Source organism: Scleropages formosus, chromosome 5, assembly GCF_900964775.1.
Source record: "Scleropages formosus chromosome 5, fSclFor1.1, whole genome shotgun sequence".
NCBI classification, from domain to species: Eukaryota; Metazoa; Chordata; class Actinopteri; order Osteoglossiformes; family Osteoglossidae; genus Scleropages; species Scleropages formosus.
Genome location: NC_041810.1, coordinates 29,227,740 through 29,245,633, shown reverse-complemented (window position 1 = coordinate 29,245,633; position 17,894 = coordinate 29,227,740). Strand labels below are relative to the sequence as shown.

The window sequence follows — 17,894 nt, the reverse complement described above, 5'->3', positions numbered from 1 at the left end:
CCCCCCCCCCCAAATTTAATTTTCTTTATAACAACCTTTTATTCAAAATAATGTCTTGGAGCCAAGAGTCTGGGTCATTATGTGTCTTCCTTCACATAGTGTGACTGAGAGCAACTTGTGCCTGATGTGCCATAGATCAGCCTGGTGTATTGATCTCCATAACCACCAAATCTACAAGACAACGCTATATAAAACGTGAAACGTTTTTCACGTGGCAGCCATTCCCGCCAGGGCATTGAGTAGATGTGGCATCGCCCCCTTTCAAACTGCCTTGAGTAACAAAAAAAAAAAAAAAAAAAAAAAAAGGATTAAGAACATACATGTAACCTGCTGGTTCAAATGCCAAAAGATATTTTCTTTGAGAAGGTGCTTTGATTATTTAAAATAAATAAAGAAATTCAATCGCTACTGAATCCCCAAGGCTGGTTTGCATTGTAGTTTTAAAAAACTGTGCAAAGTCCGGCCGTTCCCGTTGCACGAAACCCCCATGGGAGCCCCGAGCGACTGTTGAGTAACGCAACCTTTGCACATTTTTCTTGCACATTAAGCACACAGGGCCCCAAAAAATAACACATGGACTATTTTTACACAATTGGCTTTGTGTGCATACCTTTCCCCCAGACTGTGCACAAACTAATATTTGGTAAAAGGGCCACAGATGAAAATATGTACATTGGGGTGTACGAGTCTCGAGGGCTGGAATCAAAGTGACCGAGAGGCCAGAGAGTAAATACAGTCACGCACAGCTGTTTTTGAGGGGTCGAGTATTGCGTGCGCTTTCCCTGCAAATGGAAAGAAGGGGCTTGGCTCCGCCCATCAAAATGTATGTGAAAAAAAACATTTCATCGTTTTGAAATCTGCATTGTGCTGCATGCGACAAAGTAAGACATTCAAAGCTGTTCGCCCTCAGCAGTGTTTCAAGAACATTTTATTGTCCTCTTCCAACTTGCTAGAGGACTTGGAACGACAAAATACAGCTGTACACGATAGACAATGGAAAGGGAAAAAAAAAAAAAACAGGAGGCGAACACAGTGAATTGTAAACTTACAAAAGTGTCTACGACTTACATTTGGTAGGTCAGTGTGCTGCTGAAAGGCCTGAGGGGAAGGTTGGCAACAGACAATAAGAGATGAGCACTCTTGGTGTCCAGTTGGAATGATGGGCCTTTCGCTTGTACCATGCTGAGACCCTAGAAACCCCCGAGTCCGCCCTGAGGTGAGCGCTGCTCTCCCTCCCGCAGGTGACCCATCAAGGTTCCCTCCCAAAACTCATGGAGTCTTCTTCATGCCTTCATCCTCTACAACTGTCTTCTGAGCACTATACAGCCTGCCGATGTGCACCTGTACGGAGAAAGAGTCATTGAGGTAAACAAACACAATTAACTATTTACACTGATTCATGTAGCAGATACTTCACTCTAAAGCGGTGTACACCTCTGGGTAAAATTACACCAGAGTCCAAGAGCTAGAGTGGGGTAGGGCCTTCGCATGACTGCATGGTTCACTGGTTACCTTGGATAAGGGCGAAACTATTTGGAAGTAGGTATGAGGAGCAAAGTGATGGCAAGCTTGACTCCAAGCCCAAATAGGGTACCTTACAAGATCCGTAAGCACTACCGATCCCGCAGAACCTATGTAACACCTTTGGATGGTTCTTGTGGAGGTATGACGAAGGGGTGTTGGCCCTTATAGAGGGAAACTCAAAGGATCGACCAACACCCCTTCGTCATACCTCCACAAGCACCATCCAAAGGTGTTACGTAGGCTCTGCAGGATCGATCCCACAGAAGGTATGTAACACCTCTGGATAGTGCTTGTGGAGGTATGGCGAAGGGGTGTTGGTCAATCCTTTGAGTTTCCCTCTATTAGGGCCAAGTGAGAGTTACTTTGTTCAACGTAGAGGGTGTTATTCTTTACGTTGCCTCTTGGTATTTAACAGTGTTCCTCCTCAAGAATGCATATATCGACACCTCCAGTGCAGAAAGGAGGAATTCTTGGGATGCTAGGATGCCTAGAGCACACTGGTGAAGAGGCTTGTGACTTGGTGCTGTGGTGCCTTGATCTCGACCGAGCTGCTCAACTTGGGCCAGTTTCAGCGTTTTCTTCTAGCTGAGCAGCGATCCACGTGATTCCGTTGACCGTCTCAGCTACACCGTGCATAAAAGGATGCCTTTTAATGAACATATTCACATTTTAAGATGACAAACTGCCGTAACCCAGAGGCCAGGGCGTTAAAAAAAAGGGGCATGCCACGGATCGCTGATGCTTAATCACGGAAAGCGCCGATGCCGATACCGCTGTTCAAAGCTCCGTCACGCAGTTCACGTTAAAGTCAACGCCACCATTACTCTGCTGCCTCGTGAGCTTGCACCCCTTTAAGGAAACACCGTATGTCCGTCTCACTCGGATGTGTTCAAGGCACCGTTTTCAGGAGCCGAACCGTACGTGTGAACGACAGCTTGAGAAATCCGGACGCAGAAGCCCAGTTGTGCACCTAGAGCTTCAGCGCTGGAGGCCGATGGGGTGAAGTCAGCGCTCATTTGGCCAGAGTGAGGCGTGAAGGTCTGATGTACGCCCGCAGGACGACGGGGGCCTCGGGACTGAAACGAGTTCAACCGGAGACCCTCAGCAAGACAACACCCTTGACTACAGTACAACTGCTCACCTGCTTCACTAAATTTCCAGCTGTAAAAATGCGCTAACATGTCATAAGCTAGCGAAGTTCTTGGCCAGAAGCTCTGATGAGACAAAGGGTCTGAAAGTCCACAAATGAGGTAAGTTTAAGCTTAATTGATCTTCCATCTTTCCGTTACCCATAACTGTCCTATGCAGGATCACATCATCTGGAGCCTTTCCTGGAAGCAGAAGATGTGACGTGTCGGTCTCTTTCACTTCCCGAACCCCTGTTGCCCTACATTCTCTTCTGCTCCACATGTTCCGTCACGCCAACGTTCGGCGTCTCGTTGTGAAATTCGGTTGTGTGTAAACAGATGGATTTCTTCACTCGTGAGCTTATCAAGCAGGGGCCAGACGCTTCCCCGCTGACAGACATCCTCGGTGGGCCCCCCAGAGAACTTCCGACCATGGCTTCACCCGAAAGATGACGGGTGCTTTCTGACACAGCCGCTCTGCTTTGCTGGCACTTTTCTAGAAGAGTCTGCACCCGGAGGCTATACTGTCCGGAGGTAGGCTCGGACACATCTGCACGACACCCGAAACGCATGCGATCACCCAGCGAACCCCGCTGGAAGCGCACGTCACGCTCGTTTCCCGTCCATTTCCAATCCGGTGCAGCGCAACCAACGAAACGCCTCCACGAGCGACTCATCCCTGGTTCTGCTTCCACGCACCGGCCCGTGCGCCGTCGCCCATCAGGGGCGCCCAACCGGACGTCCCGGTACGTTTCACGAGGCACGTAGCCACATGCGTTCCCTGGCACACGCGTGGCCTCCTCCGGAAACGTCCGCCTCCCACGGCCGCGTAGCCACTCTGTGTGACACGAGTGCCAGCAGGGCTTCGAAAAATCACTGCAGCTCCAAACGGGGACAGGGCTACGCGATCCAGAGGTCAGCTTGAGCAATCAATTCACAGTTGCCGTCACAGTGTTTGATTATTTCTTAAACAAATAAAGAAACTACACTCAGCCCTCATATGAGAGAGTTAATTCGTCAGGAAAATTCCCGCTGCAAGGGCATATTTTGGAATATATATTCCAAAACTCTGGAGACTGTAAGTGAAGACTGGCAGTCAATGAAAACGTGCTTTTTGTTGTGCAAATGCTCTGCCCGAGTGAAATTTGACAGATGTCACAAGACGGGAGGACAGGCGCACGCCTGTGTCTCTGCGTCCAAGCCGAGCGAGCGCCATTTACGTCTCCGCTCCTAGCAGGTGGGCGGACAGATGTTTCCGCCGTTTTAGGACGGGAAACGGCTGGCAGGGCATGAAAAGGCAGCAGCCTCGGATACGGAGACAATGCCGGCGTACGGCAGTGGAAAATTCCCCGCGGCGTGCTGGCGCATCTGAAGCTGCTGCGGCGCGTGGCTCGACGCTTTAGAACGCGTCAAACGTTGGCATGCGAAAAGCAGCCCGTCAGTCCATATTTACCGCAAGGCTGACCCTAACCCTAACCCTAACCCTTACCGTACCTAACTGGGTGTACCGTAGAGCCTGGCAATTTAAACGCCCAGAAAATCCATAAAACGTCGGACGAGAAACTTGCAGATTCTACATTTCGTAGATCATTATACTGAAAAACGTTCATCTAGCATTTTTTTGCAATATTAATAAAGCCGAAAAATTAATAATTCAAGTGCTGGTATAGAGTAACTGAAAGACAGCAATTTCCTTTTTTGGCTCTACTTTGGGGACTGGCTATTACAGAAAGCTGGATTACATTTGTATGTGTTGAGTGTGTGTGTGTGTGTGTGTGTGTGTGTGTGTGTGTGTTTTTCCAGAGGACCCACAAGAGGGCAGTGGCATCTTGCAAACTAGGCTCCTACGCAGACACACCAAGGCCAAAGGCAGCACCCCTTATTTTCCTTCCCCGCGGCGACATGTGGCGCTCCGCCGGCGTGGCCTTCGCTCCTAACCGTTCCGGAAAACGCAGCTCTGCGCCCAACGATTCACACTCCCGCGTCACAGAGCCTCACGTCAGATGACGGCAGACGAAACGCCGTCGCTCAACCGCTCACTCAAATCTGTTGTCCTTCTGCATTCCGACTCCAAGGAAGCACGGAGGTGCTCTTACACCCGGCGGGGCAACACAACGACTGAAACTGCACGGCTTCACGATCTGAAGCTTAAAAACGTGACTATTCGTTAAATTTTTTTTTTTTTTTTGTAAATGTCCGGAAGGTTCTTTTTGTTCGCTATGGCTTCGAAAAGGTCTTTCGTAGTCGGCAAGTATCCGAAACAAGAAACTAGGTGCAATCTCAGTATTGTCATGCATTTACTTTTCAAACTTCACCGATTTGGATATATTTATGCAGAGCGGACGCTTTTCGCCAAGGTGACGCACAGCTCGCAGTAAACTAAGATGTATTTCGAACAAGCAAGAGGCCTTACGTTCCAACACGCCGTCGTTGAAGGACAGATTACTTGTTTCACACCGCTGCCATCACAGCGCCCGTGTTCCAGTAGCTGCCCTCTGAAGTGACATACAAATAGGAAGAGATTAATAATAATAATAATAATAATAATAATAATATTAGGTAGATAAAGGCAGCAGGCAGGTCCAGGACTTATTTATGGAGGTTGTGTGAGATCAGGAGCGAAATGAGTGCGAAACTGACGGGTTTCATTGGCAACGTTGGAAGGGATTCAGCAGCTCCGAGGGACATTCGGGCCACACCTTTTGTCCGTAAGTTGTGGTGGACTGGTCGACATGCAGTAACTCTGAATGGACAGGGAAGGTGCTGCATGAAGCCACACACGCCCAAGAGTGGTGAAAAAGGCGAGGAACAGCAGGTTGGACGCGTGTGGCCTCGCACTCTCCTCTTCCTCGCTGCAGGGGACCCTCTCTATTTCCCTAGTCTCTTTGCCCGTTTCACCGCTCTGAAGCGACAACGCGTCCCTCCCGCCGCGCCACTCCGATGCGGGAAACCAGACAGGTGACAGCCTGGATATTAGCCCTTTTTTTTTGTTTGTTTTTAAATAAATACTGATGTACGCAGAATTGCTGTAACTCTAGAAAGTACAAGAAACGGCGACAAACACCTAATTAGTACGGACCCCCCCCCCCCCCAGCCGTCAATGCCCGTGTAAAGATCACCACTTTTTACGACTACAGCAGTAATCGCACAGATTTACGGAAAAATAAAAACTCCTTTGTGATTTATAGTTGAAACCATTTAAAACAATAAAGTAAGTTGAAAATAAATATAATTTTAGGGGTGTGCGGTGGCGCAGTGGGTTGGACCGGGTCCTGCTCTCCGGTGGGTCTGGGGTTCGAGTCCTCACTTGGGGTGCCTTGCGACGGCCTGGCGCCCCATCCTGGGTGCGTCCCCTCCCCCTCCAGCCTTGCGCCCTGCGTTACCGGGTTAGGCTCTGGCTCTCCGTGACGCCGTATGGGACAAGTGGTTCAAATAATGTATGTGTGTGAATAATTTACATTCTTTCTACAAAACAACTGTCAACTATTTTAAATGTTAGAGTTGTGCCCATTATGTGGATTTTCACAGTAAGGAGAACCAACAGTGGATGGGGGGGGTTAATTTTTTTTAAAATAATATTTATTGCATCTTCTACTAATACCTTTGAGCCTGGTTCCTACTCCAGTAAAAGTTACCCAGCTGCATACATGGGTAAATCACCGTACGTAGCTTAACGGCGCAAGTTGCTTTGGAGAAAAGCGAGGAAACGTAGGACTTCCGAAGAAAACACTGGTTTCAAACATACGTTATTCATAAAAGCAAGTCTTTGACCCGATGTCCCTTTCCAGCGTATAAGTCGTCGCCCTCGGGCGACGCCGCGTGCATCGAGAGCGAGGATCCCGGTCGCAAGTCCGACCTGTTTAGTACCTCATTTACCACACCCGTAGCGCAGAGGCCCACGCCCCTCGCCCCTCGCCCCCCCAGCTTTCCGTGCGCGGATGGCTCCGATAAAGGCGATACCGCGTCACGAGTGGCGGGACTCATTTAAATTCCACTAAGCAGGCCTGGATGTACGGAATCGCTCACTTTCATTGAGGACGCGCGCCATCGAGCGCCATCTTTCACCGGACGCGGCCGAGGGAATCGGACCCCGGGGGGAAAGGAAGCCGTTTACGCTTATGGATATGATTTACAGAAACGCAGCCTTGGTAACATTCAATAAGACGGGGAACGGTGAACAGGCTGTTAAGTGCGGTAATATGTCAGGTAAAACTGTCTTAAATTAAAAATACGTGCTGCACATTTGCTCTCGGTGAGAGGAACACGATGTTTGAAACATCTCGGGCGTAGTTTGCACCGGGATCATGCAGGATATATACGTTTTTCCAATATTTTACAGGGATGCGAATGTGCTGCACTATTCACTGTCACACCTTCAAACAGACATGGAAAACATTTACATTTAGTTATTTAGCAGATGCTTTTTTTCTCCAAAGTGACTTCCAATGAACTCTATGTAGTGTTATGAGGCCACACACCTTATTCACCGCGGTGATTTACACTGCTAGAAACACTACTTACACTGGGTCACTCATCCATACATCAGTGGAACACACTCTCTCTGGGGGAACCTGAACAGCATGTCTTTGGACTGCGGGAGGAAACCAGAGCACCCGGCGCAAACCCACGCAGACACGGGGAGAACATACAAACTCCACACAGACTGAACAGGGATCAGCTGGACCCAAAGGTTGCAGGTTCAAGTCCCACCTCTGGCTGTAGTACCCTTGAGAAAGGTACTTACCTTAAATCGCACCGGTAAAATTACCCTGCTGTGTAAATAGGTACATAGCTGTAAGCAGATTAACATTCTAAGAGAAAATTATCTGCTAAATGAATAAATGGACATCTCTTGTTTTCTCCTTACTTATTATATACCTTTGCTGCATAGCTTCATGTCGAAAATGTTGTGTCGGCCAGAAGGGACTCCTTTAATCGGGTGCCTGGTTTTGTGAGAAATAAGTAAGGCAGCTGGTCTGAGGGCTTTGGGAAGGAGACCAGGGAAGTGCTGGGTCGGGGCTCCAGGGTACTGGTTCTTGTGGCTTTTTGGACTTTATGGTCACTCTTCAGTTGTATTCTGGGTGCTTTCTTAGGGTCCTTGTTTAAAAAAGGCCATAACCACAATGTTGCAGATAAAGCCTCTCTTTAATGGGGGGGGTACTGTCTGAAACACCTGTCTCTGCCCCACAGCCCACCAGTTATTTCCCAGAATAACACAGTACATATTACCTGAGCTCAAAAAAATACCGTGTCACTATATTGCCATCAATCCCAACAGTACAGATCCCTATTGCTACTACCAATAACCATCATGGTAAAAAAATTCTAAAATATTAGAGGCGTACAGTCAGTTGTGCTATAACGTGATACCTATGTTTCTATGTTATGCTAATTCCAGTAATAAAAAAAGTTTTAATTAGGAAAATGAGATGAGAACATTAAACACAATCATCACCTAGTAATAATTAATTAATATTAACATGTTAACATTGCATTAGAAAAGGAAGGCAAAACCTAACAAAGACCTACCAAACACATGACCTGTTGCTAATAAATGATAAAGCACATTAAAATAATAAAATAGGCACCGAGTCATTGTGATCTTTTCCTTTTAGAGCGCTTAATAACATCTGACTTCTGTCCCAACACTGTACCCTCTTTTTACCACCTCCGACCGACACTCTGACCATCGAAACACGTTCAGCTGTATGCAGCACGTCAGAATTAAAGACAAAATGCAAGAAATGTGTGGTGCGGGTTTGAACGTCCTGATTACGTCAGTTATTCACAAGCTGGGAAAATCCTCTTTTACTTTCTACCAACGTGTCTCCCGTTCTTTCATTGTTCGGCTCATCACATTTCCCACAATTTACTTCCCCCGGTGAAAATTTACACTTCATTTCACCACATTGCGCCATTGCTGGCACCTCCCTTCGGAACGGATTTCACGCCGAGAGCCAGATGTTTACCCCCTGACCAGTACGCTGCCGACGTTTCTCGTCATCTACCAATTTTTGCGCACCTTTCTATTACTGACAGTACAGGTTGTAATAGCTATTTATTGTTGCACATTAATTTTCCTTCTCAAAATATGGAAGAAAAAAAAAAAAAAAAAAAAAACTCAGACTAGTTTCTTTGAATGTCACTTATTTCCTAATGAATGCTGTCTTTGTGTGGACCACAGCCTTATACTCTGCTAAAACACACTTCAGCAGCCAGTCAATGAACCAGTCAATATTCATTATGATATTATATTTGACAGGTGAATCATAATGAGAGATGGGAAATTTTGAAAAAAAAAAAAGGAAAAAATTCAGAAAATCTTTCTACGTTTTGAAAGGCAGAATGAAGACGTCATGAACGTAGCGCGTAACAGAAAGGAAGACAAAGAAAGATGGAATCAGTGGTGCAGGACACACAAGAGGCACGAAGTGCATCTCAGACTTGTCTCCATCTGTAATGCAATTTGTTGGCTGATTTTGGGAAATCGTCCTCTCGTCAAAACTAGAAGTTCTGCAAACCCGCTCTTGGTAACGTCATTGAGCGATGGAATTACCGGCCGTCTTACCGTGTTTCCTCGGGTGGGCTTACCTGGCGCTGGATGATGGACAGGTTATCCCGGGCCCGGTTCAGAAGAATCTCCACCGTTTTGGGATCGTTCACGTTTTTGTTCTCTCGGAAGGCGTCCTTCACTCTGCGCAAGGCGTACGTCCTGAAGAAACAAAATCCAAAATCACCCTTAACCACAACTGGATGAAACTAAACGGAACATCTAAACATTATACAATGACACTAAACTTGTTTTGGTGTTTTATACAATACCAGCTATTTCATGTATGTATTTTCCATTACCAACACTTCATCTATTTTGATGGCTACAAGAAACACCTGGTACCCTAAAATGTTGGTTGTCCCTTTTCATATCCTTTGAAGAGTAGTAAAACTTCTGTAAATCGTAGCTAAGCTGCGTCTACAGTCCGGCGGTTGCTTTAACTGCGGAAAAGTCTTTAGGAACATGTTTTCTGATGAACATCCAGGTTGTCTGGCTCTCTAGGAAACGCGGCACCGGGACGATCACAATTTTCCGCAAAACAAACGCTCTCAAACATGGTAAACTGTCATGTTTATTCTCGTTCTGGAACTGATAAAAATTACATTGACGTCACATGAAATGGAACCAAGTGAAATAATCGAGACATACCCTTTAAGGCACCTCGCACCGGTGTGAATGCAGGACATTTATATACATTTGGAAATAGCACCTTGTTCAAACAGAATGTGTTATAAAGAAAGGAGAGGCCTTGCGGAGCACAGTGGTGAAGTGTACAGTACTTATAATTAATGGGTCAAGAGTGTATGAAATAGGGCTGGAGATGAGCAACACGAAAATGCTCACAACACAATCTGATTTACCGCATTACAAAAAATGAAAACGGTCAATGAAATATCCATCCATCAATCCCTCCATCCTCTATGTATAGCTCATCCATCCATCCATCCATCCATCCATGTATAGCTCAGCCTCATCCATCCAGCCATCCTCTATGTATAGCCCGCCCATCCATCCATCCATCTATCCATCCATCCATCATAGTGGTTAGAGCTGTTGCCTTTGGATCCAAAGGCTGCAGGTTTGAACCCCCCTCTGGCTGTAGTACCCTTGAGCAAGGTACTTACACTAAATTGCTCCAGTGAAATTTTCCAGCTATATAAATGGGTGAACAATTGTAAAAATGTCAACATTGTAAGTTGCTTTGGAGAAAAGCATCAGCTAAGTAAATAAATGTACGTGATCTGCAGACCATTCTGGAAGTATTGGTTGAAAGCTGAGGAGGACACACCTTGGATGGGATGCCAGTCCAACACGGGGTAGCCACACACATACACAAACACACAGAATCACTCATTCATTCGCACACTAAGAGCAATTTAGAGTCACCAGTCCACCTGAACTGCATGTCTTTGGACTGTGGGAGGAAACCAGAGCGCCCGGACAAAACTTACAAACTCCACACGGACCGAGAGGGGATCGAACCCACGTTCCCTCGGTCTGCCCATCCATTGAATAAGATATATTAAATTACAGAGTAAGAAATATGATAAAAGGGTTTTTCAGGTCGCCGTACTGTGTTTTGTGCATCAACCAATGGTGTGAGAATCCATAGCAGCACGTAGGTTAAAATAGTTAAAAGCCCCCCGATGGAAATGTCACATGTTGAAAAGACACGCTGGTGGTTTCTCACACAAAAGGTGGATACGCAACTACAAAAGATGAAAAACAAAATATCATCCGCCACACTGCCTGGACGAATAAGCAAAAGGTTTCTTAGCGCAGCTCGTGAATCATGAAGTCGTGTGTATTATTCACACACAATACACTACATATTACCATACACACAATATTTTCTTTCATCTCATTTAATTTCAGCATCACACAGTCGGATATTATTTTTACTTCCAAAAACAGAAACGCAACCTACAAAGAGTCTTTTTTTTTTTTTTTTTTTTTTTGCCCTTTCCCAATTAAGCACTCGGGAGTGTTGTGGGTACGAGTTCATATGGTTGGTACATTTCCCTCCACGTGAAACCCTCCGTGCCTCAGATGTAAAGTATGTCCTTGAAACACAGCGCAAAAGCTCCTTTTTAACCCCCATTTCATTTCCCCTTCATCACTGAACACATAAGTTTAAATAATGCAAGTTCTTAAATTTAATATCAATTTTTAAAAAAAAAAAAAAAAAAAAGTACAAATCCATATATATATATATAAATCTCATTATATTTGAACCTAAAGGTTAATGGGGAAGATAAAGGAAAAAATACGCATGGCTCAAGAGTTATAGCGATATAGATTTCTTATTTTAAAAATATTTATCGTGATTGTAATCACAGGTGCAGAGAGTTACTTAAGTGATGCTAAATGTGACTTAGATTTTTACCCATTTACACATCACTGTATTTCATGCACCTCCATCAAGGGCACTAGAGGAATGACTCAAACTGGTAACCTTGTGTATAATGTACATTTCCATAGCTACTCTAACTGCATGCTGGGAAAGGTGAGGAATTTCAAATTTGGGACCATGAGCTCATCATCATCATCATCATCATCATTATTATTATTATTATTATTCCATCCATCCATTGTCAAGAACTGCTTGTCCCAAGCAGGGTCGCGGTGAGCCGGAGCCTAACCCGGCAGTGCAGGGCACAAAGCTGAAGGGGGAGGGGATGCACCCAGGACGGGACGTCAGTCCATCACAAGGCACGCCAAGCAGGACTCGAACCCCAGACCTGCAACACAGCGGGATCCCGGCAGCACCACCACGCCCCCAAATTTTTATTATTAATAACAATAATAATAGTCTAAAACGGCTTTAAAATATCTTTAAAAAAGTACATTTAGGTGGGATTACGTACAGGAGGCCAGCATGTTCAAAACACCAGATTAGGAGGGTTCACGACCAGTCGAACTAGCGGAACCCTTATGACGGCAGCCCGAGACATCCGGCAGCTGTAGTGGAGACAGAAATATTCAGTCGCAAAGGGTGCGGTATAAAAAGATCAGTGAGACCCCCCCCCCCCACCTCCTGACAGCCTGTATTTTATTAGCCCGCTCATTAAGGGCTGCAGGGAACATGCCGGAAACATAAAGGCTAAAGAGAGACTCCCGGGCCCCTTCGTACGGCAGCGAGCACCAAGCCGTGATCAAAGCGACTGTTTGGCCGGGAAGAGCGCTCGACCGGACAGACGGGGATATGCCCCTGCCGAAAGCTAGGGTGGGGGGGTGCGTCCTTGTGAACGAAGCGAGGGTGAGGAAAGAAGCAGTTACACACACCTGAGCACGTGCAAATGTTACACTCTCCAAAGCGAATTGTTACTGTTACCCTACCAACTTTACCTATTTCGACAGCAAAGCAATTCTTACTTTCAGAATACGGGGGGGGATCCGAAGGCAGCGGCTCTAACAGCAACACCACCTAGTGCATCAAATGTACAGGTGTGCTCATCCATGGGGGTGGGGGGGGGTGAGCTTGAGCCCCAGGGCATCAGTGTATGGAATCCACACTGTAACACACCCATCCTGACCAGTCCAGTCACACAAGCAATAAAACGCTCACCGGGTCAGCCGGCAGCGTCGTGATTAGAGCTACTGCCGTTAGACTCAAAGGTCGCAGGTTCAAGTCCCACCACCTGCTGTAGTACCCTTGAGCACGGTACTTACCCTAAATTGTGCCAGTAAAATCGGGTAAATAACTAAATTGGTTCCGATAAAGAAGTAGATGTAAACCATGCAAATGAGCGTAATGCTTTCGGGAAGCGTGTGTTTTCATTATGTCTGGACACACACCCGAAAATGACAGATTTCACTATGAAAAGAGCCTGTATGACACTCTGTGTGTGTGTGTGTGTGTCAGCTGTGCGGAGGAGTGAGAGGAGAGGCAGCGCTGTCTCGGGGAGGTGGAGATGACTAACCGCCACTCATGACTTACCACCCCTCAAGCTGCTGACATTTGCCGCTCAGGGTGTGCAGAGGAGGCGCCGTGGATAATTAATGCCTTCCTGAGCCATGTGGCATGAGACTGGCTGGGGGGGTTTGGGGGGGGGGGGGGGGATGCTAATCATTCTGGCCTTCCTGGAAGACACCAAATAACCGTCACCCCAACCTTTTAAATTTAATGTACATTTAAGTCAGGGGGGCAGGAAAAAAAAAAAAATTAAATAAAGATATGACTATCGAAGCAAATACTTAAGCCATCATCAGCCTTCTAGTACATATAAAAACTACCTCTTAGAAATAATATTCTTTAACTGACCATAAGCTCCAGTTTTTTGTTTTGGAGTCGACATATGAAACAAATTTGTGCAGGACGCTTGGGCGGGTTTAAGTCGGAGTCGCTGCGGAAAAACCTCCAGTCGTTCATAAATGTATACGGTGCTCGATGCATAATGAAGCTGCGGGAAATTATTCAAATTTCGCGTGTTAATATTTCGGAGGTGACGTCATGGAGAACGGCGATGCGCAAAATGATGGGAGAAAAGAGTTGGGCCTGATTTTTTTGGGGGGAATATTAGATCGAATATGGTGAATTTGGTAGGAAAGGGGGTTATTTACACTGATTCAGAATTGAACAAAGTAAAAGTTCCAGGTGGGATGGATATAATATATACGCACCCAGGACGGGACGCCAGTCCATCACAAGGCCCCCCCAAGCGGGACTCGAACCCCAGACCCACCAGATGGCAGGACCCGCCGGTCAAACCCACTGCACCGCTGTGCTGCTGCCCCCCCCCCCCCTTTAAACCTCTAGGTAATTTTTACTGCAGAGGGTATTGCACCTTTCTCAACGGTATATAGCAGGAAGGTGGGATTCAAACCCGGTCCTTTGGGTTCAAGGGTGGCAGCCCCAACCAACAGCCTACTTGCTCCCCTGTGTAAACTACAATTTTTTTTTAAATAATCAGTAATAAAAAGCTTTTTAATACTTTTCTTAAATATTATTATTATTATTAATAATAATAATAATAATAATAATTCACTGACTGTTAAGTACATCTTAGACTCCACTTATAATTATTAATGTTACAACCATTACATCTTCGGTGGGCTCACCACCTGCCGGAGAAACCGTAAGGGGCCGGTGCATTGTGAGTTGGGCGGTGGTCGGGGCCGAGTGCCCGGCCGACCCAAACCTCGGGCGCCAACTCTGGTTTTTGGGACTTGGAATGTCACCTCACTGGCGGGGAAGGAGCCTGAGCTGGTGCGGGAAGTTGAGAGATACCGTCTAGATATAGTCGGGCTCACTTCCACTCACAGCTTGGGTTCTGGAACCACTCTTCTCGATCGAGGGTGGACTCTCCACTATTCTGGCGTTGCCCAAGGTGAGAGGCGGCGGGCTGGTGTGGGCTTATTAATAGCCCCCCAGTTCAGCCGCCATGTGTTGGAGTCTACCCCGGTGAATGAGAGGGTCATCTCCCTACGCCTTCGGGTCAGGGAACGGTCTCTCACTGTCGTTTGTGCTTATGCGCCTAGCGGCAGTGTAGAGTACCCGGCCTTTTTAGAGTCCTTGGGGGGCGTGCTGGAAAGCGCTCCCACTGGGGACTCTGTCGTTCTACTGGGGGACTTCAACGCCCACGTGGGCAGCGACAGTGATACCTGGAGGGGCGTGATTGGGAGGAACGGCCTCCCTGATCTGAACCCAAGTGGTGAGTTGTTATTGGATTTCTGTGCTAGTCGCGGTTTATCCATAACGAACACCATGTTCATGCATAAGGGTGTCCACCAGTGCACTTGGCACCAGGACACCCTAGGTCGGAGGTCGATGATCGACTTTGTAGTCGTTTCTTCTGACCTTCGGCCATATGTTTTGGACACTCGGGTGAAGAGAGGGGCTGAGCTGTCAACTGATCACCACCTGGTGGTGAGTTGGATTCGATGGCGGGGGAAAAAGCTGGATAGACCTGGCAGGCCCAAACGCATAGTGAGGGTCTGTTGGGAACGTTTGGCGGAGGCCCCTGTCAGAGAGGTCTTCAACTCCCACCTCCGACAGAGTTTCAACCAGGTCCCGAGGGAGGTGGGGGACATCGAGTCTGAATGGACTATGTTCCGTGCCTCCATTGTCGGTGCGGCGGTTCGGAGCTGCGGCCATAAGGTCTCCGGTGCCTGTCGCGGCGGCAATCCCCGAACATGGTGGTGGACACCGGAAGTAAGGGATGCCGTCAAGCTGAAGAAGGAGTTCTATCGGGCCTGGCTGGCTCATGGGACTCCTGAAGCAGCTGACAGGTACCGACGGGCCAAACGGAGCGCGGCTCTGGCAGTCGCCGCGGCAAAAACTCGGGCTTGGGAGGAGTTCGGTGAGGCCATGGAGGAAGACTTTCGGTCGGCCTCAAAGAGATTCTGGCAAACCGTCCGGCGACTCAGAGGGGGGAAGCGGTGTTCCACGAACACTGTTTACAGTGGAAGTGGTGCGCTGCTGACCTCAGCTGAGGATGTTCTCGGGCGGTGGAAGGAGTACTTTGAGGATCTCCTCAATCCCTCCGACACGCCTTCCGTAGAGGAAGCTGAGGCTGGGGACTCGGAGGGGGACTCGTCCATTACCCTGGCTGAAGTTGCTGAGGTAGTCAAAAAACTCCTCGGTGGCAAGGCTCCGGGGGTGGATGAGATCCGCCCCGAGTTTCTCAAGTCTCTGGATGTTGTGGGGCTGTCTTGGCTGACACGCCTCTGCAGCATCGCGTGGAGTTCGGGAACGGTGCCTCTGGACTGGCAGACCGGGGTGGTGGTCCCTCTTTTTAAGAAGGGGGACCGGAGATTGTGTTCCAACTACAGGGGGATCACACTCCTTAGCCTCCCTGGGAAAGTCTATGCCAGGGTACTGGAAAGGAGAATCCGACCGATAGTCGAACCTCGGATTCAGGAGGAGCAATGCGGTTTTCGGAACACTGGACCAGCTCTATACCCTCACTAGGGTGCTGGAGGGTTCGTGGGAGTTTGCCCAACCAGTCCATATGTGTTTTGTGGACCTGGAGAAGGCATTCGACCGTGTCCCTCGTGGCATCCTATGGGGGGTACTCCGGGATTATGGGGTTCGGGGCTCGTTGCTACGGGCTGTTCGTTCCCTGTATGACCGGAGCAGGAGCTTGGTTCGCATTGCCGGCAGTAAGTCAGACCTTTTCCCGGTGCATGTTGGACTCCGCCAGGGCTGCCCTTTGTCACCGATTCTGTTCATTATCTTTATGGACAGAATTTCTAGGCGCAGTCAGGGAACGGAGGGTGTCTGCTTTGGTGGCCGCGAGATCTCGTCTCTGCTTTTTGCGGACGATGTGGTCCTGTTGGCTTCATCAAGTCAAGACTTGCAGCGTGCACTGGGGAGGTTTGCAGCCGAGTGCGAAGCGGCGGGGATGAGAATCAGCACCTCCAAATCCGAGGCCATGGTTCTCAGTCGGAAAAAGGTGGATTGCCCCCTCCGGGTTAGGGGGGAGTTGCTCCCTCAAGTGGAGGAGTTTAAGTATCTCGGGGTCTTGTTCACGAGTGAGGGAAAAATGGAGCGGCAGGTTGACAGGCGGATCGGTGCGGCGTCCGCAGTAATGCGGTCATTGTACCGGTCTGTTGTGGTGAAGAGGGAGCTGAGTCGTAAGGCGAAGCTCTCAATTTACCGGTCGATCTACGTTCCTACCCTCACCTATGGTCATGAACTCTGGATCATGACCGAAAGAATGAGATCGCGGATACAAGCGGCAGAAATGAGTTTCCTCCGCAGAGTGGCTGGGCGCACCCTTAGGGATAGGGTGAGGAGCTCAGTCACCCGGGAGGAGCTCGGAGTAGAGCCGCTGCTCCTCCGCATCGAGAGGAGCCAGTTGAGGTGGCTCGGGCATCTGTTCCGGATGCCTCCTGGACGCCTCCCTGGGGAGGTGTTCCGGGCTTGTCCCACTGGGAGGAGGCCTCGGGGCAGACCCAGGACACGTTGGAGAGACTATGTCTCCCGGCTGGCCTGGGAACGCCTTGGGGTTCCCCCAGAGGAACTGGAGGAGGTGTGCGGGGAGAGGGAAGTCTGGAGTACTCTGCTCGGACTGCTGCCCCCGCGACCCGGCCTCGGATAAAGCGGAGGAAGATGGATGGATGGACAACCATTACAGAGTTCAACTAACCAGAGCATTTCTAAAGATGTATTTTAATATGTATTTTAACTTAATCATGTTCGCAGTGCCCAGAATTAATTAGTATTTGCACATGATTAATACCAGTGTCACCTGAATTCTGCCCCAACAGCAAATATGACACGCGCTTCACAATGAATGAACGGGGTCAGTGCGGGGTTTGGTCACCAATGGAAAGGAAAAAATAAACAAACAAAACACATATCATATGATTATGAACATAAACAACTTGTACTACAAGTTAGAAAAATACAAAGTAAACTAAAACAAACTGATTTGTTTGCACCATTGCAACTTTGGAACCCCGACTCGAGTGAACTGATCATGTGTTACCGGCTACAACAAGTGGAACAGATCATAGAATCAATATTATTTATTATTATTATAGGTGCAGCGGATCTAGATACACGTTCGATACAGGAGTGAATTTCGAGACGAGCGCGACGTCACACTTCCCGCCCCGGCTCGCGCCGCGCGCCCGACCGCGACTACCTGTAGTTGTACGACGGGAACTTCTTGCTTTCCCTCAGTAGCATTCTGTACAGCGAGAGCACCTGGCTCCTACTGGAGGCCGCCATCTTGCCGGAA

At 48.0% G+C, this 17,894-nt stretch overlaps 1 protein-coding gene across 1 annotated transcript; it reads right to left on the bottom strand.

The window, feature by feature from the left end:
- Positions 1-29: 29 nt before the first annotated feature.
- Positions 30-17,889, bottom strand: lyrm4b (LYR motif containing 4). The gene is made up of 3 exons (XM_018765705.2): positions 17,799-17,889; positions 9,243-9,363; positions 30-1,341 (listed from the first exon to the last, which is right to left on the bottom strand). The coding sequence occupies exons 1-3, from the start codon at positions 17,882-17,884 to the stop codon at positions 1,270-1,272; spliced, it is 279 nt and encodes a 92-aa protein (XP_018621221.1). The 5' UTR covers positions 17,885-17,889; the 3' UTR covers positions 30-1,269.
- Positions 17,890-17,894: the final 5 nt, after the last annotated feature.

Coding starts and splice junctions, on each gene's coding strand:
- lyrm4b (XM_018765705.2), bottom strand. CDS start 17,884: ATGGCGGCCTCCAGTAGGAGCCAGGTGCTCTCGCTGTACAGAATGCTA. Junction 9,364..17,798: donor TTCCCGTCGTACAACTACAG/GTAGTCGCGGTC, acceptor TTGTTTCTTCAG/GACGTACGCCTTGCGCAGAG. Junction 1,342..9,242: donor TGTCCATCATCCAGCGCCAG/GTAAGCCCACCC, acceptor TTCTCCGTACAG/GTGCACATCGGCAGGCTGTA.